This window comes from Onychomys torridus, chromosome 1, assembly GCF_903995425.1.
Source record: "Onychomys torridus chromosome 1, mOncTor1.1, whole genome shotgun sequence".
NCBI lineage: Eukaryota > Metazoa > Chordata > Mammalia > Rodentia > Cricetidae > Onychomys > Onychomys torridus.
Window position 1 is genome coordinate 112,898,412 of NC_050443.1, and position 25,448 is coordinate 112,923,859.

The following is a 25,448-nucleotide window of genomic DNA, read 5'->3' on the forward strand; positions in this document are numbered from 1 at the left end:
GGCCCTCTAGATGAACAGAACCAATAGGATGAATGTATACTAGTAGGGGGCTTGTTAGATTGGCTTCAGAGTGTGTTCAGAGTAGTCCAGCAATGCCATTCTCATACCAGAGAAGTTGAGAGGCCAGTAGTTGCTCGGCAGATGAGGCTGGATACCTGAAGAGCCACTAATCTTTAGTTCACGTTAGAAGCCAAGAGAAGCTGGTTCCAATGTCAAAGAAGGAATCATCGTCATCATCATCATCATCATTGTCATCATCATCATCGTCAGCAGCAGCAGCAGCAACAGGATAGATGAGCTCACCAGTGAGACTGAAGATCAGTGGAGGAAAAAAAGCAACTCTTGCTTTCTTCCATGTGTTTTTCTGGTCTGAAACATTTAGGTTGGGGCTTCCCACACCAGTGAAAGCAATCCCTCACAGACATGTCCACACGCCAACCTGATATAACCATCAGCCTGTGGAGGCCAGAGGACACCTTGTAGGAGTGGTTCTCTCCTACCACCATGTGGGTTCCAGGGTCAAACTTTTGTCTTTAATTTGACAGCAAGGTCTTCCATCCACAGAGCTATCTATGTCACTGTCCCTAGAGTGTTTTTAGAGCAGTTTAGATTTATTGCAAAACTGGGCAGAAAGTACGGAGTTTTCATTATCCCCCTGCCCAACACCCCAGTATTCCAGAGTGTCAACACAATCACTTTTTCACAACTGAGTCCCCTCTGGCCACTGCTGGAGCAGCAAATACCTTGAGATCGAAGAGGCTCCATTCCTTAGGCATTCCATGAAGTTCCTCATACAATTGCTAGATCATGCTGCTTCTTCAGGCAACCGCTGAGTCTCAAATGCATAACTCTTCTTCCCCACACCTAACACCCTGTCAGAATCAGCTCCACCCCATCAGTCCCCCAACAAATGTACTAGCCTTTGCACCAGCATTGCATCCAGCCCTTCATTCATTCACAGAAGAGGTTGCTAATGGGACAAAGGTAGATCCTTGCAAGAGAAGGGCTGGCCATTTCTATATAGAGTCCTCTTTGTCTGCTAAAAGCCACCACCTTCAGTCTGAGTGACTGCAGCAGCTTATTGGGTGGATCAGCAGACAAGCATGCAGGAGGACATGACACAGATGAGATTTGCCAACTGCACTCACGGCCCAGGCTCAGCCATGCTTGTGTCTGAGCATGTGTGTATGCATGCATGTAACCATTTAAACCTCGAGCTTTGTTTGATCTTGTACTTGGAAATATATTTAAAATTTTTATTACTTTTATTCATTTGTATGCATATGTGTGTATACATAAAATAGATAAAACATAATAAAAATATTTTAAAAATATTTTTAATAGGGTGATAAGATTGAAGCTAAATGATACCTCAGTCTCACCAAACTATGGTTCAAGCATAGCCCCATGGACATAGTTTGTCATCTTTTGTCTGGTTTTCCTTGCACTTAAGGAGACCTTCACTCTATGCTTACTAGATAAACATAGCATAAACCCTTGAGCTGATGCACTGTCAGGGCTTTGGGTGGTACCCGAGGGGAGGTTGGGCCCGAAGCACACAGGCAGTGTGACTTGTAACAGTGTGTTGCTGGAAGGGAGGCCCTGTTCTCGGGTCCACAGCTTTATCCTATGTTTGGGGAAGCATTGGCCATCAACTGGGCTGAGGTCCAATTCGAGAAAAGCTTCTCTCTACCTGGCGCCATAATGCCAGCAAGGGCAACAGGAATTTTTGCCCTTTAATATTGGGCACTCCAGGCTGGTAAATTATGACCTGTTAGCTTTCTGTGTTTCCCCCATACAAAATCACTTTTCTATTTTTGCTTTTCTTCCATGCTTTAGTGTTTTGAATGACTTTCGGCCTAGCTCCTGGCATCTTAATCTTTTCCTTTCTCTCCACAAAATGTCATTCCCACTCCCTCTCGTCTTCATTCTCCAACATTTCTTCCTTCCTTGGCCCAACAATTACTGCAGACTCCTTTCCCGCTCCATTTTCACTCCCACCTGGGCCTCTCCCTGCAAAACCCTCTGTTCAGCTTTATCAGGGAGGCAAGTGCTCTTTTCTGAAGGTGCTCCAAATTGTCTGTCTTATTGTGTTTGGCTGAGGCCTAGTAATTTTCAATAAAGCCCTTAATCCGAGTACTTCACTGAAAATTACCAGGCTTCTCCGAGGAGGACGAGAGTTGAAAATAGCAGCCAGGCTATTGGGAGAATTTAGAGGATGGGTACTGCTCCTAGCCCAGGTGCCCGTGACTCTGGAGTGGCTGAAGCCCAGGCCCCGTCGGCCATTCACAAGGACGATATGTAATTTATGGCCCAGATGATATGTGGAGCTACAACTATTTTCAGCTGGAGTTCTGTTTCTTCTTTAAAATAAGATCTTGTTGATGATGTTCACGCTTTACCTTGTGCCAAACTTGGCAGGGGGGGGGGGTGGGGTAGGGGGATGGTTGCGGGGAACAAAGTGCATGTGGCCTGCATCATCTTGTGAGCTGTAAATAGAAGTTCAGAGATGTGTTTCCATTTTTGGCGAGATGGTTGGATTTTGTTTCTAAGTAGGGTGACGTTTTCATATCCTGTGACATCCCCTTTTTGAAGGCTGTGGGTAAGCCTTGTGGAACCCTGCCCTAAGTTCATGTTCATGCTCTGCAAGCTCTCAGGGTGAGCCGGACTCTGTCTCATCAGACCAAACCTGTGTTGAATATTCAGGTCTCTTAAGTTCTTGGTGATTGGATGCTATTAAAAGGAATTCTTTTCTGTTAAAGCATTAGAATCAAGAACAATGCTGTTGTGCTTCAGCCTGTAGGAAGTTTTTCCACTAACAAGCCTACTGTGTGCCACAGGCCACTCTACACCCTGATGGACACAGTTAGACTCAAGGGATTCATGACTAGTATCAGACTTCCCTAAGAGTGGATAAATAACAGAACTTTCCTTGAGCCTGTCACACAGGAGGACATGGGTAGATCTACTTCACATGTACAAACAGACCCTGGTTCAGATTTGGAGACTAGAGATGCTCACTGAGCATGAAGGCCTCCTGCTGGTCCTGGGCCACTTGGCCCCTCTGGTGCGGAGGGACCTCAAGCAAAGCTGTGGCCTCTTCCACACCATTGATCCTCATCCATTAAACACCAGAAAGCTGTGTGGGACTCTGGAAATTCAGGAGGTAATTGAGTGTGACTCTTCCCAATAACTGCCAGGGAAAACGGATGAGCAGTAGAAAAATGGCCGAAAGTCAAGCTTTACATAAAACACCTTTGCTAGTGAGCTGTTCACAACTGGTAAGTGCACTATACCAGAGTGGCCCGTGGGCATCCCGGTGAGTTGGCCATGTTAAGAACGAAGGACCTTCTGTTTCTGGTGACACCTGTCTTGTCATCTGCTGCTGCTCCGCCACCATGGAAGATCTGCATCCTTGTCATCCACTTCATGTCGGCCTGTGAGAAATCAATACTTGGTATATTCTCTACCACCACTTTTGGGGGGGTGGGTGTTTGGCTCTGTTGCTCCTTCCCCCCCTCGACCCCGCTCTTATTCCCACCTGACAAGATCTCCCATGTAACCTAGATCTAGATGGGCAGTCAGCAAACCCCATTGATCCTCTTGTCTCCACTCCCTCACAAAGCTGCAGTTGCAGTTAGGTGAGACGGTGCCAGACCTTTTTCTTTGAATGCTGGGCATTTGAACTCAGCTCCTCCTGCTTGCATATCAAGTGCTCTTACCTGCTGAGTCCCATACTTGACTTTGTGTGAGGGTTCTGGGAATTGAACACAGGCCATCTAGCTTCTGTGGCTGCCACCCACTTTCCTTATGGCACCAGCTCCCCAGCCTCGTCTGCTACCACTGCCATGACACTGAGGAAGGTGTTTCATCAGAAAAGGAAGTTTTCGCTGGGCAGGGCTGGAAGAAGTGGGAGATCCTGAGACCAAGGTTCTGGAAGACGAGGAGAGAACCTTTCCCGTGGGGAAGAGCACAGAGGACAAAGTGCCCCTCCGATGGTAGCCAACAATTCCCCAGATGCCATAAACTGGATTAAAGATCTCAGATCAGAAAATAAAGTTGTCTGCAAATCCAGGCATTTTCATTTGGAGCTGTTCAAGCCTGCTAAGCCTGTAGTTCTTGTAAGAATGGAGCTGATCCCGGGTTCAGTCACCAAAGGTCAAAGTGATTCTTTCTCAGAGACAATCTAAATCTAGATCATATTGAATCTGCTTCCTCTGTGACGCTGAAATATTTTCCGAGGCATTCGTGTTGGAAGTATGAACTGCCCAAACTCCCGGTAAAGCCCTGGTCCAATTAAAGATAGATGAAAATCTGCCCAGTGTGGAATCCTTTAACACAAGTGGAGGGGCATGGAAGGATGTGTGTGTATTTATAGGAAATCTGATAGAAAACACAACCATGAGACCTCAGGGTGAGCAGGATAAGATATTTACTGGAGACCTATATTTCTTTTAAAAACAATTACTTGGCTATGTATCTAAAGTACTTCATCTGTCATTTAGGATCAAGACAGATTAAGCTTTTGCTCAGGAGTGAATTAGAAGGCTGGAAACTCCGAGCAGCTAAGAGAAGGTACATTAGCTTGGAGAAACTAAAGAACAAACCACTAAAGGAGACCACAAGGAAAGGGAATGTTGTCTTTGAAGTGCAAATATACTAAGGGAGCTGTGGGTCACTGGTGCCTAAAAGAAACATTACAGGGGAGAGTGTTCTTCAGGGAATGTGAGCTCAGGCTTTAGAAGAGGACATTAGAAGTCTAGAGAGGCAAGTGTGGGTACACAGAGAATATGAGATAACATCAGCCCAAAGGGAACAGGGGCGAAGGTGTTCCTGTCTCCCAGACTCCTCTTCAGACAGGTCTCCCTACATCGGAAGTCCCCAAGCAACTTACTTTTACTTTGCTTTTCAAACTATTCAAAATACAACCATTAATTCAGAACCCCATTTTTTTTTCCTTCCTCAAGAATACCAAGTGGTTTTGGACATAAATGCATAATACTCCTATCATCCCAGTTGAGTGAGTCAATAATACCCCAAACCTGTGGTGGGTCCATTCTAGCAGGCGGTATACTGGGCTCTGCAACAGGAGTGTGCCCAGTGACAGACAGCCCTGGACATGCTGGCATGTGACCTGCAAGAGTAAGAATGCAAGTCTCCTGTGTATCTGCTGTGTGACCTTGAGTAAGCTCCTCCCCTCTCTGACTCCCAACTTCCCTGTCTGCAGCCTGGAAATGACATGCTCCCACCAGGTGGCTGGAGAGCTTGAACCAGGGAGCCCAGGTGGGAAGACATCGTGTAAGCTAGAAGCTGATAAAAGGCTCCACTTTTATTTCACTCCCACCAGATCATCTAGGCCAGTGGCTCTCAACCTTCCTGATGCTGTGGCCCTTTAATACAGTTCCTCAGGTTGTGGTGACCCCCAACTGTAACATTACTGTGTTGCTACTTCATAACTGTAATTATGCTACTGTTATGAATTGTAACGTAAATATCTGATATGCAGGATATCTGATATGTGACACCCACCCACAAAGGGGTCTGGACCCACAGGTTAAGAAGAACTGATCTATGCCCCTTGTCAAGGAGGGGCTGTCCCCAGTAGGTCTTGGTCTTTTTCTAGCTATTAGTAGGCAGGAATGAGTAGCTCCCATGAGGGTTAGTGCTGTGATCCCCTGGGAACAGCAGCACTGTGGAAATGTAGACATTTGAGGCAAGGATTACAGTTTGTTGAGAACTGCCTGAGCTTTGTCGTTTCCTATCAACTGAGCCTTGAGAAGCAGGTGGTAAATATCCTCAGATATTTACCAGTGACACTCAGCCCTTGCCCTTGGGGGAATACAGTCTGGGTAGAGAAGACAAGCATGTTCCAGTTTTAATACACTAAGAGAAAGTTCTGGGTCACCAAAGTCCAAAGGAGAAGAGTCGGCAGCTACTGGGAGGCGTCTTAGGGGAACTTCTCCATCCAAATCCACCCATGCTTCTCCATCCTCCTAGTCTACCTTTCCCAAGGGAATTCCAGACCTAGCATCAAACTCCTGCATGTCAAAAGTTTATCCACACTTTAAAAAATAAATGCTAATGGTGATCATAATGATGAAAAGGGGCTGAAGAGATGGAGCATCTGTTAAGAGTGTGTACTGTTCTTGCGGAGTCCCAAGTTCAGTTCCCAGAACCCACACTGGGTACCCCTTACAATAGCTTATAACTCCAGCTTTAGTGGGCTTCATTGCCTCTCACCTCAGAGGGCACTAGCATGTACACACACACACACACACACACACACACACACACACACACACACACAAATAAAATAAGTAAAAGTTTATCCATGTTTTTAAAAGTAAGTTACTTGAAGAAGCATTTTCCCTATTTGCCATAAGGAAAGCCCCTTTTCAAATCCTGCCAGTATTTGAAAAATCAGAGGAGGAGGAGGAGGTCACCTGCAAAAAAGCAAGCATTCTGGAGCTTTGAATGGACATTTCTGGCAGTGTGCATTCTGGAACATGACAGCTATGCAGTGGGGACATTTGGGAAGTGGCCACATAGTAGATGCTCCTAGCAATGTGTCTTCACCCTGTGGTGTCTTTTCCCTGGCTCCAAGGCTGCCCTGACAGATGGTCCTTGGCGGCCAGTACTGGCTGCAGGAGAGTGAGGACAGGTGATGATGGGCCAGCACCGCCATGCCGTGGGAAGAGCTGGTGTGACGGATGAGTCTGGGGTTGAGCCGTTTAGTCAATACTGCAGGGCCTGAGCCCAAGGCCGAAGCCTCTAGAAAATACTTGTATACTTCCTGCCTGATGCCCCCCTCCCCAGTGTGCCCATTAATCTAGCAGATTTCTAGATGTCTCATTGTGAATAATGATGCTACTGTTTGGCTGGATGCATGATTCATTCTTGGATCTCTCTGTTTTATCTATGTCCCTCACAGATGTGGGAGGAGGCCATTGCCCTGGGCAAGGAACTTGCAGAACAGTATGAAACGGAGATGTTTGATTACGAACAGCTGAGTGACTTGCTGGTAGGCCTTTGCTTTTGGTTTGGTTTAGTTTTTCCTAGATTTTCCCATTTCAGCCTTCACATCGGGATCCACCTCCGATGTTCTCCTGGCTTTGCCTTGCTCCCTCTTTGTCATCTTGGGAAATGGTTGTCCTTTATCTGCTGGTTGATTCCAGCCCATGAGCATTCACTTGTTATTTTCAAATAGGCCAAGACGTTAAAACTTCCATTAGTGACGCATTACAAACTCTGACATCCTAAGTACAGGGCTCTTGACAGCCCAGAGTCTCTGAGAGTTTCAACTAGTTTAAAGCCCTCACCTTTTCCACAAGAGGAGGCGGACAGGTAGTGGCCAGAACCTTGTCGTGCCAGGGCATCCTCTAAGTTATTAGTCAATTCCTTCTCACCCATGCCTTTTTTGTGCACAGCAGACCACGTTTATGGTGGAATATTTGTATGCAATTTAAAGCAGAGTAATTCTATTCTTCAAATTCTCCCAGTATCTCATCTGTATCCTTTAAAAAAAAAAAACAGCAGCAAAAACACTAAGAGTGAAGGAAAATCATCCCCTTGGATTATTGAAAATACCCCCAAATCACAACTAGTGACCAAATGTGGCTTGTTTAGGATACCTTGCTGGACAGTATGAAAAATGTCAAAACTACTGGATTCTCCCGGGTACAGGCTTAGGACCCCAAGAAGAATCCAGAAGGGTAGATGCTTTCATTCTCTGCTCAGCTCTGAAATGAGTTTTCATTTTTCCTTCCAGAAAAAGCAGGCGCAATTTTATGAGAACATCGTCAAGGTGATAAGACCCAAGCCAGATTATTTTGCTGTTGGTTACTATGGGCAAGGATTCCCTTCGTTCCTTCGGGTAAGTTTGAGTCTTCTTCCTGTGAGCGAGTGTCACTCACTCAGCACAGAGACCTGTAGTTGGAGAGCAGGAAAACTCTAACTACAGAGACCCCTTCTAGTCATAGTGTTTGGCCCAGCAAAGTCCTATGCTGACTCTAGGGTGCCAGAGAGAGGGACCAAGAATATTTTCTTTAATTATATGAAAACTCTGGTTACATATGCATTTTTTGTGTGATTTTTTTTTTCCTGAAAGAACTCTCCTCAGAGATTTATATTTGTGTTTAATTGTGTCAAAGTATACACAGTGAGCTGGGGAGATGGCTCCGTGGGCAAAGCACTTGCCACAAGTCTGAGAACCTAAGATCCCCAGAACCTACATAAAGTCAGACTCCATGGCGCTCATCTATAATGCCTGCACTCCTCCCAAAAGATAGGCTATGGAGACAGGAGACTCTGGAATCTCATGGGCCAGTGAATCTGGTATATACACAAGTAAACAACAAAGAGACCCCACCTCAAACAAGAACCAGGACATTGACTGACACCCAAGGCTCCTCTCACCTCTAAATACGCTCCATGCACACACACTTACACACAAACATGCATACACATAAACACACACATAATATAATTTACTGTTTGGGGCATTTTTAGTTGTGCATTTTTCAGTGGCATAAGCACACACACACAAACACACACACACACACACACACACACACACACACACACACACACACACACAGACCATCACCACCATCTAGTTCCAGAATTGCCTCCACTTATGAAACTAGAAGTTAGGCCCGGAGAGATATCAGTTATGAGTGCTTGCTGCTCTTCCAGGAGACCAGAGTTTGGTTCCCACACCCAGCTGAGGTGGCTCAAAACCACCTGTAACTCCAGTTCCAGAGGTTCAGCTATCTTCCTCTGATGTCCACAGGCGCAATCATACACACACACACACACACACACACACACACACACACACACACATGTATGTATATATATATGTGTGTGTGTGTGTGTATACATATATTATGTGTATATATATATGTATGTATCTTTAAAAAAAATAACTACAACTCCACACCTCTTAGCAATAGTACTCCATTTCTTTACTCCCAGCTTTAGGACCTAGCATTGTTCTGTCTGTCCCTGGGAGTCACCCACCCTAGTTATAACTTGGGTCATACGGTGTTTGGCCTTTTGTGTCTTACTTGCACTGTGAATGATAGCATCATGGTTTATCCATGTTGTAGCATGTATCATAACTTAAGTCCTTTTTAAAGTAGGGTAATATTCTATTGTATGGACATACCATACTTTGTCCATTCACCCACTGATGGACATTTGAGTTATTTACACCTTTTACCTAATGGGAATAGTGATACTGTAAACATAAAAATTTTAATTTTATGAGAAATTGGAAGCAGATTTTCACAACCACAATGCATGAAACTGAATCCACTCCTTCCTTGGAAAAGCTGAGTGTTGTTGCTCATAACCACAGCAATAGCTGTTGTTGTTGTTGTTTCTGCTCTTTTGGGAGCCTGCCACCCAGCTCCCAAATAAATCACACATGGAGGCTTATTCTTACTTATGAATGCCCAGCCATAGCTTGACTTCTTTCTTGCTAGCTTTCCTTAACTTAACTTATCCCTTCTACCTTTTGCCTCTGGGCTTTTCCAGTTCTCTTGCTTCTGTTAATCTTACTCTTACTCTGTGGCTTGCTGTGTAGTCGGGTGGTTGGCCCCTGGTGTCCTCCTCCTTCTCTGCCTACTTCTTTTTCCCCTCCCAGATTTCTCCCTCTATATCTTCTCTCTGGCTGACAGCCCTGCCTATTCCTTTCTCCTGCCTAGCTATTGGCCATTCAGCTCTTTATTAGGCCATCAGGTATTTTAGGTAGGCAAAGTAACACAGCTTCACAGAGTTAAACAAATGCAACATAAACAAAAGTAACACACCTTAAAATAATACTCTACAACAAATAGCCATGGTGTACTTTTAGACAAGCATTTCCCAATATCCAGGTGAGGCTGGAATATGTAAATAAATGTTGCCCGACCAATGAGTCAAATTGGCTCACAGTTCTGAAGAAGACATTCTTGGTCTTGATTTCCCTGTCTCATGACATGTTTTTTATGACTGTTATATGCATCAGGAAAACATCCTACCTCAGATAAACAACCTGGAAAGGATGGCCAAGGTTGGCATATGACCTCTACATGCCAGTACATGCATGGGTACCCCACACATATACATATACACATGCACATACAAAATACATACACCAAAAAAGGAATGTACTAAAAATTGCCCAATTTTACAAAAACTTTAGTGTCTTTATGCGTGCCCCAACATGTATGTGGCCCAGGGAAGAGAGAGGCCAACCTTGGGCTGGGCACACTCCTGCTCATGGGTATTAGAGTGTGGGCCCCGGGCACAGAAGCCCCCTGTGATACCAACCATGGATGTAGTTATCTAACTCCAACTGCAAGGCAGCAGCCTGCCTGAGCATGTGATGAAATGCCCCCAGGGAGGCACGCTGCAATACAGTCTCAAGCACTGGCTCCTGCAGGCTCCAGGGACCATCCTGGGTCACTTCCACCATCAAAGGACAAAATGTGAAGTAAGAATAAAGAGTTTAACGTGCTTGATTAATATTAAGCTGGCTTTCCCGACACACCTGAATAACTCTGTCGGGCTGCAGCAATATATTCATTACGCTTCACAGATCGCCTGGCAGGGGTCAGTCTGACAATGACATTACCAGTTACCAAAAAGTGGGCGGAATGTTTAGCAACTTCATGCTGCCGCTGAGAGAGCAGATGCTGAGCTATCTCACTGTCCCCTTGGCACTGTTTCTCTCCGTAATCGAGCTCATTGCTTTTTTGCATTCTTATTAATATTTATAATTCTCACAAGGAATAAATATCTTTGACTGTATGTATATTTCTCCCTCGTTTTCGTGTTTGGAAGGACTACTGCAGAATGCAAAGTAGTGGACATTTCTGGAAAATACTATTAGTGTTTTCGTCTATAACTCTAGTGTTTTTCTATTAAAGCCTTTATGTATTTTTATTATTGTGCCTTCTTTGAGGGTAAAGCTTAATAAATGCATGCTGCTTCCTGAGTGGTCTGCTCTCTAGTAAATCTCTGCCTTCCTGAGATGTTGGGCTTCCTAGGGCCTCACAGGAGGCTCAGACTCTGTATTTATATTTCTAATTAAGACTACATATTACTTTGCTTTCTGCTTGACATTTTTCTTCTAGAAAAAAATAGGGCATTTTTTCCTTCCATAATGATACTTCAAGCCATGGCTAAGTACATAGCAGGGAGGTGGGAAATATCCAAACCTTAAACTGTTACTTTCTTAGTAATTTGTTAAACTGCAGAATAAATTGAGATTTGAAAGAGGTATTGTTCAGATCTGTTTGGACTGTTGTAACAAAACACCCTAGGCTGCATAATTTATAAACAACAAAAATTTATTGCTCACAGATCTGGAGGCTGGGAAGTCCAGGCTCAAGGGACCTATAGATTCCGTGTCTGATGAGGCCCTCTAGGGTAGGAGAAAAAAACCTTCTGATACCTTTGTGGATCTGGTCCCTTCCCAGTGCCCACATCCACTCAGCTACCATTGCCTTGGCGACTCTATTTCAGTGTGTAAAGGGTAGAGGATGGCAGGGGCATTCAGGCTGCAGCAGGGGTGGTTAATTGCGTGTCCTAGGAGTCTCCCCTTATCTCCATGAAAATGTGTTAATTAGGTAAGTTTTGGCTTACGGCTGAGTCAACACAGACCTAAGAATGTGTAGCAAAATGCTGTACCTCTGTCTCTTTCTTGTACCTCTTTCTCTGTCTTCCTCCTTCTCACTGCCAGCAACCTATATCTGTCCATGGATAGCCACCTATAAGCCAGGGCTGCACCTAGCATGACAAGCTGATGCAGAGACATTTCTGAGTAGACAGAAGCAACAAAGGAAAAGACTAGGCAGGTGGAAGAGGCAGCAGCCTTCAAATGACAGTGCCAGCCAATGACACCTGTTTGTGACTTGGTGGACACACACAACACTCTGGGCCTTGAAGAGCTCCATTACACATCTCAGGATCCTTCCTTCCAGATACACACAGAGTGACTGCCTCAAGCCCACATAGAGAAGGCCTCCACAGTGTAACCCATGTAAGGAGAGCGCCCATCCACCTAAGCCCACACCAGCGTCACCTGGCCTTTGATAACAGCTTCCGGTGAAATCTAGATTGGAGAACGTTACTTAGAAATAACAAAAGTCAGTCCTAAGGGCTGTGTAGACTTTGTCATTGTTGAGTAAGGGTCATAGAGAGCTCCTCCTGCCAGAAAGAAGTCCTACTTTCCACTCGTCCCCAGACTCCAGGCTTCAGGGAGGCCAGGAGCTCAGGGTCTTCCTGGTTGGCCTGCTTCTTTCCTCCATCTCTGCTGATGTCCATGTGACACCCAGGAGTCCTGCTCTGAGGACCTCTCTTTAGTCCCCTGCAGCACTATCTTCTTTTGGGCAGGAGAAAGGGGACTTCATGAGTCCTACAGGGGAGAGGCAGCTGCTGCTGGCTGCTAGATTCTCATGCAGGCTCTTTGCTGTGCCTGGGAACCCAGTTAACACAGGACCCAATTCACATGAGAGGAGCTTAAAGATTAACTCATTTTACATATACACAGGGATTGTTGCAAGAGAGTGTGTCCCATATATATGACCAGAGTTGTTGCTGTTTTTTTGACAAAGAGCAATGAATTAACAAAATAAAAGCAGGACAAACAGCTCTCTTGACAGGATAGTAACTTCTGGGGATGGTACTGAGAGAGACAGGTGGAGCAGGACACAGAAGCTGGGGGAGGGCCTGGGTTACTGTATAGCTGGTTATCTACGGTGTGATTGGGGTGGAGTTTAGAAGGCTCCCCAAGTAAGAATCCGTACTGCTTCCTTGAAAACTATAAGTAAGGCTGACAGGTGTGGTGGGGAGCGCCTTTAATCACAGCATCTGGGAGGCAGAGGCAGGTGGCTCTCTAAGGGTTTGGGGTCAGCCTGGCCTACATAGTGAGTTCCAGGACAGCCAGAGATACATAATAAAGAGACCCTGTCTCGAAAAGAAAAGGAGGAGGAAGAGGAGAGAAGAAAGTAGAGGTTGAGAGAGCCTATAGTGGTCACAGTTCTGCGGGGGCTTCAGCTTTAACTATCACTTGTGGAAGTCATTTCTCCTTGCACCATGTAGCTTCCAGGGATCGAACTCAGGCTGTCAGCCTTGGCTACAAGTGCCTTCATCTGCTAAGCCATCTTGTTGGCCTCCTCCATAGTTTTTTAACTTGTTGTTATTGCTAAGAATGAAGCTCGTGGGGAGCGCTCAGCCGTCTGGATTTGGGTGTTCTTGATTAGAGGACGCAGTTGCAAGTTATTCTTAAATGTAGTGACTTAAAGAGGAAAAAAAAAACCAAAGCTGTCAAACACGCTTTTGAAGACCAGTGCTCCTGTGTGTGAACCTTTCTTGGTCCTTCACCTGTGCGGTAGTTCACAGAGGTCGTTGTTTCCAGGGGAAAGTGTTCATTTACCGAGGAAAGGAATATGAGCGACGGGAAGACTTTGAAGCCCGGCTATTAACTCAGTTTCCAAATGCTGAGAAAATGAAGACGACGTCTCCACCAGGCGATGACATTAAGACTTCTCCTGGCCAGTGTATCCTTTAAGACAGCGGGAGGGCCATTCCTGGGGACAGGTGATGGACCTGTGCCCTCAGAGGGCAGGGCTTCTCTTGGTTGGTATGCATGCTGTCATTTGGTCCTTAACTCTCTGCCCTCAGACATCCAGTGCTTCACAGTGAAGCCCAAGCTGGATTTGCCCCCAAAATTCCACCGGCCAGTGTCTGAACAGATCGTAAGGTAACCATGCCCACTTTCTTACCAATAGGAGGTGGTAAGATGCCAACAGTGGGTCTCTTGCTAAGAATTCTACCTTTTTATGTGTGAACTTTAACCTTTGAAGAACATCCTGGATTTTTTTTTTTTTTTTTACTTTCTCCCAAGAACAAAGGAAGGTAATGCTTTCTGGCACCCACATAAAAAGAGAAAGAAAGTAATTAGAGTGGTACATAGAAGATTCCTCCCCCAGGGTCTGGAAAGAATAAAAGCCAGGAGGAAAAAGGTAGCCCTTGGATCTCCTGAGAGACCACACATTTGGGATAGAATCCCCAACAGTGTTCAGACCCCTCCCTGCCCCTGCCCTGTGCAGATGTGGACTCTGCCTTTTATGAACAGAGATCACAGTATTTGCTCCATATGAAACAGAAACCTTTTTCCCTAGGGCTAGAGGGATCATTCCATTGGTAAAGCACTGACCTTACAAGCCTGAAGACTCAGTTCAATACCGAGAACCCACATTTAAAAACAAAAACACACCAGGCAGGATGCTTCATGCTTTAACCCAGCAATGGCAAGTTGGGAAGCAAAGACAGGGAATCCCTGTAAACTCCCTACTTGGTCAACAGCGCCTACTTAGCAAAATTCCAGGCTATTGAGAGACCTGGTCTCAAACAAAAGTGGAAGGTTCCTGAAGGACCATTCCCAAGGCTTTCCTCTGACCTCTGCATGCACACATTCACCTCCCCACACGTGTGCACCCACACATATGAACACACAGACAGCGTCATGCAGTGGCATTTAAACCGCACTTACTCCCATGGGATGAGATCACACACCTGTGCTGAGCTGCGCCTGACTGACTGGGGTGCAGCTCTGGAGAGTCAGCCTCTGTGTGGCTCTTTGATGTGGTGAGTTCTCTATTTGATCTCTGTCCTGGTGGGATCTGCAGCCTCTTTGATGCCTGCTCCTCCTCTGGTCTGTTTGTTCGGCATCCTGCAGCAGCTCCATGAGTCCTTTAACCTTTCATCACTGTTGCCTTGGCGGTCATGGAAACAAACCAGAGCCGCCTGTTTATATCAAGTGTGTTCACAGAAATGCAGCGTTAGGCAAAGAGAATTACGGAGCTTCTCAGATGGCACCATGTGCACTCCTTCTTAGGGAGAATTAAATCACACACACACACACACACACCCTTCACAAGCATGAGCCCACCCACCCCTTCCCTAAGGAAGATGACAATAGGCTGTTTATGGCCCTGCACACCACTCTAGACATCTGCTAAATCTCTATCTCAAAAGTCTGAAACTAGAGTGTGTGACACCTTTCTTTTTAAAAGATAACATATTGTCAATTTATCTAAAGTTAACTGTTAAGTTATTCAGCTATCTGGGGCAGAGGCAGGTGGATCTCTGTGACTTCAAGTAGCAAAGTACAGGCCAACCAGGGCTACATAATGAAACTCTGTACACACACATACACACACACACACACACACACACACACACACACCTGTGTGTGTATATATATATATACATATCACTAAAATGCACATTATTGGGGTTTGTTTTTTTTTTTTTTTTTTTTTTTTTTTCAATAGTGAACACACCTATTGAATCCATGGACCCTTTTTCGTTCCTTCACATCACCTTCCCAAGTCTTTACCAGGTCCACCTATACGCATCTCTTACTCAGCATCTCTTCTCCCTTGAACACTGGTGGAGACCCCAGTCAGTCTCTCTGCTGCCGCCATCTCCCTTCAGGGACCTGCTGGCAATGAGCCAAGGCTGTGGCTTTAGGTAAAGGTTGGGGATACTTCCTGAGATGTGGTACTATGTTCTGAAGCCAACCACCCCACCCCCACCAAGTCTAAAAGCCAATCAGCTGCTTTCAGGTTAAAAGTCTAATGATTTTTCTCTCCTTACAGTTTTTATAGGGTGAATGAGGTCCAACGATTTGAATATTCTCGGCCCATCCGGAAAGGGGAGAAGAACCCAGACAATGAATTTGCGGTAATTAAAAAAACAACATCTACAATACTGTAACAAAACTCAAAATCCTTACCTATCCTCCTAGCCACAGAAGGACCAGAGAGCACATCCCCACAAGGCCATCACAGACAGTGTTAAATGTCTCTGTACCTTATATGCAGACATCCTAAGAATTACACTCCAGATTGAGTAAAGCTAATAGCATTTCATGCAGGTTATTACCGAGATCGCTGAGACACCTAATAATGGACCAATGGCATTAAGGACACTAGGTATTCCCTTCCAGTGAGTTTCAGTGCTCAGAACTGCAGAGGCTTATTTGGCCTTGGGTGACAATGACAGTCAGGTAAGGCCAACACCAGGCCTCGCTGGAGCTTATCACACTGCAGTGGGGTTCCCACTGACATTCTGGACCGGGTGATCTTCTGTGGGGCCATGCCATACATTTCTAACATGAACACAGTATTATCTCCCTGGTCATGACAACCAATCAGGGCTCTAGACCTTGCCAGATATTTCTTCCTTTTTGTAGACATCACATTAACCCTGGAAATAGCAGCACACATCCATATAGTCTTTTAGAAATTTTATGTGTAGGGCTGGGGAGATGGCTCAGTCAGTAATGTGCTTGTCATTACAAACATGAGGCCCTGAATTCCATCCCCAAAACCCATGTCAAAAAGGCTAGGTGTGGTGATGCATACTTATAATCCCAGCATCGAGGTGACAGGGTATGGTAGGTCCCTGCAGCTCACTGGCCAGCCACTCTAATTTACTAGGTAAACCCCAGGTCTCTATAAGAGACCCTATGTCACAAAACAAGGTGTCCAGTACCAGAGGAACTCAGCCAAAGTTGACCTCAGCTCTCTACCTACCTACATACACACACACACACACACACACACAACTGTATGTACAAGTGAATCTATTTAATGAGCCCGTATGAAAAGGCATCAGACAAGCCTTTCCTACTGGAACTCCTCCTTGTAGAATCCCTCTTCAGACTTTCAGTGCAAAGAGACCTGAGCCCCTGAGTGACAGCGAGGATCTGCTAAAATAGCTCCCTTTTATAGTCTAAAGGCCTTTGGGACACAAGAGACCAAAGGTGAATATCATCCACATCTAACCCAAAGCAGACTTTGTAACCCGCTCTCAGGGCTGCCTTGAGCAGGGGGACTTTCACCCTCCCTCTGCAGGAACCCTTGGGGCAAAACCCCAGTTTCCTTCATAGCTCCTGGGAGTCACCTTAGTGATGTCCCATCCAACCCCCATGCCAGTGTCTTTGTGTGTTGACAGGAGCTTGGAGTGAGGGGACTCCTTGTTTCAAGGTGAAGGTTGGGTTCCTTGACCAGCTAACATCCCAACCCTTTAGTGGCTGGTCCTTGCAGTATGACTAGGGTCAGAGCCTAGGCACAGACAACCCAGACATCCATGCTAACAATGAATTAACAGCTTTTTGCATATTTCTTTCATGATCACAAACCATGCTGTTCTTTCTGCAGTGTCCGGGACCCAGGGATTTATTGACTTTCCAACACCCCTCCCCATCTTGCAGTATGTATATTCTTACACTGTAAGGAATAGACACATGGAGGCCAAGCAAATTGCTGAAGAGTGCTCAGCAAGCTGGCAGCAGAGCTAAGAATAACCGAGACACCTGACATTTTGAGCTGTGCTAAGCCTCAGAGCTTGTGCTGCTTCTAGATGGCCCCAAAATCCCCCGATGGCCCCATTTGGGTCCTCACACATAGATGAAGCATTAAGAATCCCTGGATTTAGCCCTTCACAACCTGACAAAGGTTCAGGCTTCCAGAAAAGAGCAGAGTGATTTGCAGTAGTCAGAAGCCTGATCCTGGCCTCTTCTACAGGCTTCTAACTCCAAGGACAAATGCTAGGAAAATGGCCCTATGAGGCCAAGAGCTATGCTCAGCATCTCTAAGCCTGACAGAGGGTGAAACTTCAAGAGTAAGGGCTCTTGAGAAGAAGCCAGCCAAGATAGGGGGCCTGAGTTAAGAACTGACCACAAAGCCCAAGAGAAACCCAGGGTATTCACAAAGGTATTGACATGAAGGGGAAAGTCTCTGAAAGTCTACCCTTTCTCTGGCAAGTCCTCAAGAACGCAGGCAGAAGGACTTGGTCTGGGAGGTAAAGATCTGCCTGTGGCCCTGCAGTCTCATTGCTTTCCTCTAGAATCTCAGAGAGAGGTTCTAAAGGCCAAGACAGCTTTCTGTAATTGTCACCCCATGACTTGTTAGTCCTGAGAAGGTGGCTGACTGAAGGGTTATAGTTTGTCCCTCCACTAGAGCTATAGACCAACCATTAAAGAGGCATAGAATTAGTCTCATTGGTTTGAAAATATTTCTTGCATTGTGTGAGGTGCTGCTTTATAAAGAATACATGTTGGAAAAGACTTCTATTTAAAATATACCAAGGGTGGAGGCTGTATCTTGGATGGTAGAATGCTTACCTAGAACATACAAAGACCCAGGTCTAATAATCAACATTGTATAAACTGAATGGGTATTGTGGTGTACACCTGTAATCCCAGCACTAAGGATCAGAAGTTCAAGTTCATCCCCAACTACCTACCAAGTTTGGACCAGCAAGGGATACATGAGATCCTGTCTCAAAAGATAAAAACAAAGTATGCATGTGAAAAGCCATAACAGTGGAAAAGAAGTCTTGAACAAAGGATGCCATAGTGTGTAGATCCTCAATAGTACTTTGTGGTACATGTCTCCCTTCTATTTCCACACTGTGGTTCCATAGAATATAAACAATAGTTATGTTGTTTAATGATTTTATTAAAACACAAGTATGTAGGCAGAAGTTTGGTCCCACAATCTACTCTCAAATAACCATTCAGAGGTTTAATGTTAATTATAAATGCTTAGTTGATAGCTCAGGCTTGTTACTAGCTAACTCTTACATTTTCAATTAGCTCATATTTCTTATCCACCCTCTGCCACGTGGCTCATGGCTTGTTGCCTCATTTTCAACATGTCCCGCTTCTGCTTCTTCTGGCATCTCCTCTGACTCCACCCTTCTTCTTTCCAGCATCCTTAGTTTGGTTGTCCCACCTATACTTCCTGCCTGGCTACCAGAGAGCCAGCTTTTTATTAAACCAATTCAAGTGACACACCTTTACAGTGTACAAAAGGATTATCCCACAGCATTTAAGAAGTCAGTTTTAGGAAACTGTTTTTTATGCATTTGAGTGCCTTTTGAAGCCTAGGTAAGGCTAACACAAAACTCACTCGGATGCTTGCCCCAAACACACTAATTTAAGAAGGAACACCTATCATTCTGAGGTATTTACATCACCCCTACTAACCCACTACAGTTCCATGCTGAACAACAGAGAGACATGTTTAATAGGCAGGAAATATGATGCTTTGATGATGAGTTATGGCTGTCAAGTAGAACACTGCTCCTGGGGTTCCTCAGCACACACCTGTCCTATGTGAACACAGGCAGACCTTGTCCTACTAGTAGACCCACATGCTGGGGTCACCCAAAGGGAACAGAGCCCCCTCCTACTGGCATCCCCCTCCTGATCTGTATTGTGTGGTCTCTTCTTACAGAATATGTGGATTGAGAGAACCATCTACACTACGGCCTATAAGCTGCCAGGAATTTTAAGGTGGTTTGAAGTCAAATCTGTCTTCATGGTAAGGAGACACCTCCCCCTGTGTTTGACATGCCTTCCTTGTCCTCAAGAGCCTTGTGATCATTATGACCTGTTACATGCTCCAGACCCTTCAGTGCCTGTTATCACCCTGTGTGTACCTCAGAGCATCAATATCTCCCCGTCACCTCCTGCATCTTCTTCCAAAAGCTGTGTGGCCACCCCCAGGGCTAGCTGACAAGAAATCCATTCCTTCTCACACATTAGTAATGTCAGCCGCAGCTGCGTTGATAGTTCTTTCTCTTAACTAAATGGAAGAGACCATAAAGTACGTTCCCACTGATGTAAACATCGACAAAACCTCTTCCTGGGAGTTTTGCTCCCATTTGCATGACAAATAATGAGTAAAATTTACTCATCTCATGTGAGAATATATTCCTCCTTGGACATATTTTTAACAGGCATGACGATTCCCATTTTATAAGCCACACTTTACCTTGCTATGGAACAGGGTTATTTTTGTTGTTTGGTTTTATTTATGAATGGGTATTTTACCTGTATATATGTCCTGTGTACGCCATGTGTGTATAATGCCTACTGACACCAAAGGAGAGGGTGTTGAATCCCTTGGGATTGGAGTTTACAAGTAGCTGTGAGCCACCATGTGGATGCTCAGAATCAAACCCAGGTCCTCTGGAAGAGCAGCTAGCTCTCTTAACCACTGAGACATCTCTAGCACTATGGGACAATTTTATTTAAATGAAACCCACGTTTATGGGGAGCTGCAGGATGGCTTCACTAACGGAGCTGTGCCATAGGTTTATTGCCAAGACCGAAATATATCAGGCCTATGACAATTGCCCATATAAAATAATCCAATAAAAGTATAAGGATGTGTTAGCCCATATGGTAAAAGGCGTTCTCTGTATGCACAAAGTCTTGGGTTCTGTTCCCCGCACCATATACACTGGGTGTGGCAGTGCACGCCTGTAATCCTAGCACCCAGGAGGATCAGAAGTTCCAATGTTATTTCAGCTCTACATTGAATGTGAAGCCAGCCCTGGCTACATGATATTCTGTCTCAAAAATCAAAAATAAACAAACAAAAAACTAATTACAATATGCTTTTGTTCATGTATCTTCACTGGGCTGGATCCCACCTCAGGAGATGGCTCCTGCCATTCAATTAACAGTGAGTCCCTAAAACACCTGGTTATTTGGCTGAAGGACTTGACTAAAGCTTGCCAATTTGGCTCTTCCCTTCTGTGTGCCCACCCCTCTCTTTGGCTCATGCCAATGAGAGCTCTGGGCCCTTGAGTGAACATGTGTATCTCTGCTCCACCAGACCTCTCCACCCCACAACAGCCAAGAAGGAAACCTCCACCCCTACTCAGAGCCCACAGGACCCTTTGCCTGCCCCTTCTGGGGACATGAGTACTTCCCACCCTGAAACCTTCAGTCTCTATCCCAAAGCCACTCACGTGGACAGAAGGCAGTCAGGACATTAGCCAATGAGACCATTTAGGGTGGCCAGGCTGAGATCTGGTGGGAAGCCAAGTTAAAGTCCTCCAGATAGATCTGCATTAACATGCACAAGACAACTGGATTTTCCTAAGTCCAAATGCCTGTATTTGCACAGAAACCAGGTGTTAGAAGAAAAATGTGCAGGAGGCCAGGGAGGCTGCCTCATTTGGGCACACTGCAATAGCTGGAGTGATGGCCATCATGCTCTCTTCCCTGCAGGTAGAAATCAGCCCGCTGGAGAATGCCATTGAGACGATGCAGCTGACCAATGACAAGATCAGCAGTATGGTCCAGCAGCACCTGGATGACCCAGGCCTTCCCATCAACCCCCTGTCCATGCTCCTGAATGGCATTGTGGACCCCGCTGTCATGGGGGGCTTTGCCAATTATGAGAAGGCATGTGACATGCCTGGGATGGGCTGATCATTCCCATTCTCCATCCCTGGGACCCCGAAACTATCCTGGAGAATCATCTTCACTTTCCAGAACTCCTGGGGTCATTAAGGACCTAAAGACTTCATTCTAGAGATAAGCAAGAGTCCCTATATTTACCCTAGAGAGATGGCATGGGTACAGTGGAGGGGCTTCTGAGTTCCCTCCATAGTAGCTCAGTGGGAATGGGCAGAAATTGAAGAACATGGGGTATGGGCTAAATCAGGTCTGCCCACCATAGCCCACTGCCCATTTTTGCAAATGCTGGGGTTACATGCATTTATTTACTCCTTGCCTGTGACAGTTTCCCTGATACAGCAATGACATACTTGAGCCACTAAACAGAGGCCTATGTGGTCCACAAGACCAAAGTCATTTGTCTGCTGGCCCTACACAAAAGAAACATCTTGACACAGATCTAGACAGTGAAACGTGAGATCAAAAGGGTCTCCTAGTAAGCTGACAATGGTCATGGAATGAAAGTTAGTACCCCTTTCCCCAATGTCTGTCTTCCAGACAATTATTTGTCTGGCTGGAATCAATAGAGAAGACTATCAGCTATCAGGGTCAACTTCTAGGCATTGGTACAGCTGAGAGGGCCATAGCCACTGCTACTCAATAGGACCAAGCAATCCAGGTCTGCTGTGGCCTTTCTGGACGCCTGCTGCCTATGTGCTCTCTGTACTGTGTTTGACCTTGGGTCCTGGGAAGAGTCCAACCCTGGGTCTGCAGGGAGTGCCATATGAGGTCTGTGGAGCTGGGCTGTACATGGATCTCTTCCCAAGGCTCTTGTGTGCAGTGGTGTGCTAGGCGATCACGTGTCAACAGCTTTCCCTATCTCCACAGGCTTTCTTCACAGACCGATACCTGCAGGAGCATCCTGAGGCTCATGGGCAGATTGAGAGGCTCAAGGACCTGATAGCCTGGCAGGTTTGTATGGCTTGGAAAGGAAGACCTGGGCCCCTTCACATACATTCCTACCAGCATGGTGGCCTCTGGGTTAACACATTGGCAATGAGAACGTCACTTAAACACCCAAAAAATTCTGTGTTACTAATGAACAAGATCTGCTAGGAAACCTATGTGTGACTGCAATTAATAGAAGACTATCAGATATCAAGGTGGACTCAGCAGCAGAAGCTCACGCCTCAGCCACTGTGGTCCTTGAGACAGACAGAGAGAGAGAGAGAGAGAGAGAGAGAGAGAGAGAGAGAGAGAGAGAAGGGTGGCTGCAGCCTGCCCACTCCTTCCGCTATGAGGAGGTAGTTCTGAAGGATGAGTATCTTTGTGTCTGCCCAGATGTGGTTCTGCTATTCTTGCCTCTAGGCTGAGTCCTTCTAGGCTGTCTACTTCTAGAGTAGGGAGCTCCAGAGGGCCCCTTGTATTTCTCTGTATCTGCTTCCTGGAACTTCTAGGCTGGGTGTTCTACACTTACTCCATCTACATTCACTCTGCCACTGGAGCAACTTGCTACAGATCCCACACAGGCAGGAAAGACATGCCTACCCCATGATCTTCATCACATGTAACCCCACTAGCCAGATTGCAGAAGGGAGGGAGTGGGCCAGCCTGTGCTGGAGTTAGGAATGCGCACAAGCTGTAGGAGGTGGAGAGCTAGCCAACTTGTGCTGGAATTGGACAGGTGCCCAGGCTGCATGCATGGCTATGTCTGACCGTTGTCTCTTGAGTGGGCCTAAGAACACCAAGGCTCAGCGTAGAGCTGCCCCTCCTAGGAGACCTTTCTGGCATTCTATACTGACTCCGAAAAGAATCTCATCCTTGTGACATCTCTGTCACCAGCACATTGGCCAGTGAGATGACTTAGGGCATGGGGCTGGGTTTTAGGTTGCAGCCAAGGTCGAAGTCTTCAAACTTGGGATCTAGATATACAAGATGACTGGATTTTCACAGCTTCCAATGAAACACACACACACACACACACACACACACACACACACACACACACACACACACACACACACACATATGTGCACCTGGTATAATTGTGCTCCCTGGTCCCTTCTTCCCTCTGCTTCTAGCATCTGTCCTTCTGCTTTCAGTCTGTGTGAACCAGCTGTCTCTAAGACACTCTCGTGAGTAGAATTGTGTGTGGTTGCTTCTTTGGTATGTTTTATTTCACTCCACATAATGACTTCAAAGTTCATCTGCGTTGTCACTTACGTTAGAATATCTTTTTGGGGGCTTGGTAATATTCCTCAGTGCAGATACACCACCATTTATCTATTTATCTGTTGGTGAGCATTTGGGTTGTGTCCACCTTGTGGCTGGTGTGACTAATGATGCAGTGAACATGAGTGTGCACACATGCCCGTCACCTTCCTGCATTCTGTACTCTGCATATACTACTGGAAGCTAGATTTTTCTATATAAAATTCAAGGTCTGAGGTTTTCAGCCATTACCAAACTTAACTACAGTAGCTGAGTCATCCTATACACCAAACAACTAGAATAAATGTCCCCAGTTTCTGAATCTTCACCAAGACTTGTTATTATTTGGGTTTTCTTCTTTCATATCATGGCTATTTTTGTGCATGTGCAGCTTTACACATTTTTAGGAGAATTACATGAAAAAGAGATATTTTGAGTTTTTTCATAAATCTCTTGAAGTCTGGTTGCCCTGGAATTGTTTTGTGACATGATAAGATCCCTCTGAACACCAAGGGAGGAACACTATTGGTCAATAGTGGTTTCTTTGAACACAATGTAAGTCATGTCCATAGTCTCCCTATGGATTTTATTTTATAAAGAAAAAGTGGGAAAGAGCTTAAATTTTGTATGATTCCATTTGAGGCACCTAGAAACCAAGGGGACACAGAACTCAAAACACCCCGGAATGCTATAACACAGAAACTAGTTTGGTCTGTAGAAGCTCTATTGATTTTCCCCCTGTAAGCTTTTACAGCAAATTGGATTTTACGAGTCTCAAGTCATACAGAGGAAAATAATTTGTTCCCCAGAGAGAGACTTTATGCCCACACCATGTCATCGCCCCTAATAACTATATTAAAAGATGAATTTTAAAGCAGCTTATGGTAAAGTTGAAAGAAAGAGTGTTTTCTAGCAACTTCATTAAATCAAAGAGCAAAGGGAAAGATACATATTCAGAACATTACCTGTGATTTTCTCTCATTTGCAAGTGTTTTGATATCTTCATATCAGTAATTGAGTTGTATGTTCATTAAAAAAAATGAGAGCTTTACAGTTAGCCTTGTTCTCTTGTTGCTCATTAGTTTATTCAGTTTGAGTTTTTCCAGAAATTCTATCCAAGCAGAGCTGGGTTTCTCCTGGGAGGAGTTCCAGGACTTGCTGGCTGAGTTATATCACAGGTGTACAGCCATAAACAAGCATATCTCTAGTGCCTACAGTACCAATAAGACTGGCTGGTGAACCCTGGCCTGCTCCTTAGCTCTGCTTCATGATTCTGAAGATGAGGACAGTGATGAGCTGGCCCTCACCATCTGGAAGGCTGGACATGATGCAGGCTGCCTGGAGCCTGCAGACTTTGTGGTCGATACTCAGTCAGGACCTACTTCCTCAAAGGCTCACCTCTGTCTTTCCTCAAACACATCTGCAGAGTGTCCCAAGATGGGCCCACGCCTTCTCCCATTAAGCTGCTGTGCAGCATACTTATTTTCTTTGAAATGTACCAACAGGAGAGGGCAGCCTCACTCATCATCCCCACTTTCTTCAGGGACTGGTGCCCTCAGAGCAATGAACAAAGCTGTCAAATGGCCCCTGCTGCTGGCAAGGCTTGGACCTGTACAGGGCACACATAACATGATGCTTGAGGAGAACACTCAGGAGAAAGGGCTGAAGGTTGACTTTGAACCAGGTGTGGCTGGGAAAGTCCTCTCTCTTCCAGAGTCTGGAGCTCTTTAGAAACAAAGGATTCCAAAATGTACCCATGGTGACTCAAACCATAGGGCACAGTTTCTGGGGCCTATGACAATTGTGACAATCCTGAATCGGGTTAGGAATCTGCCTGGCAGAGATCTTTTGAACATATGGAACAAAAAGGCCTCCAAAGACCATTTCAGGCCCTAGGTCTATGGTTTCCCTCTGTATATTAAGCACCTCATATGTTGGACTGAGCTGCACAGAATAGCTTTTTATTTCCTTGCAT

General features: G+C 45.5%; 1 protein-coding gene across 1 annotated transcript in view; it reads left to right on the forward strand.

Moving 5' to 3' along the window:
• The window catches only part of Dock1 (dedicator of cytokinesis 1), a 453,773-nt gene that overhangs the window by 404,332 nt on the left and 23,993 nt on the right, over nucleotides 1-25,448 (forward strand). The window contains exons 40-47 of the mRNA XM_036177592.1: nucleotides 6,932-7,021; nucleotides 7,769-7,873; nucleotides 13,409-13,550; nucleotides 13,675-13,753; nucleotides 15,657-15,741; nucleotides 19,305-19,391; nucleotides 21,092-21,268; nucleotides 22,151-22,234. Coding sequence (XP_036033485.1) covers nucleotides 6,932-7,021; nucleotides 7,769-7,873; nucleotides 13,409-13,550; nucleotides 13,675-13,753; nucleotides 15,657-15,741; nucleotides 19,305-19,391; nucleotides 21,092-21,268; nucleotides 22,151-22,234 — 849 coding nt within the window. The remainder of the gene's footprint in view (nucleotides 1-6,931; nucleotides 7,022-7,768; nucleotides 7,874-13,408; nucleotides 13,551-13,674; nucleotides 13,754-15,656; nucleotides 15,742-19,304; nucleotides 19,392-21,091; nucleotides 21,269-22,150; nucleotides 22,235-25,448) is intronic.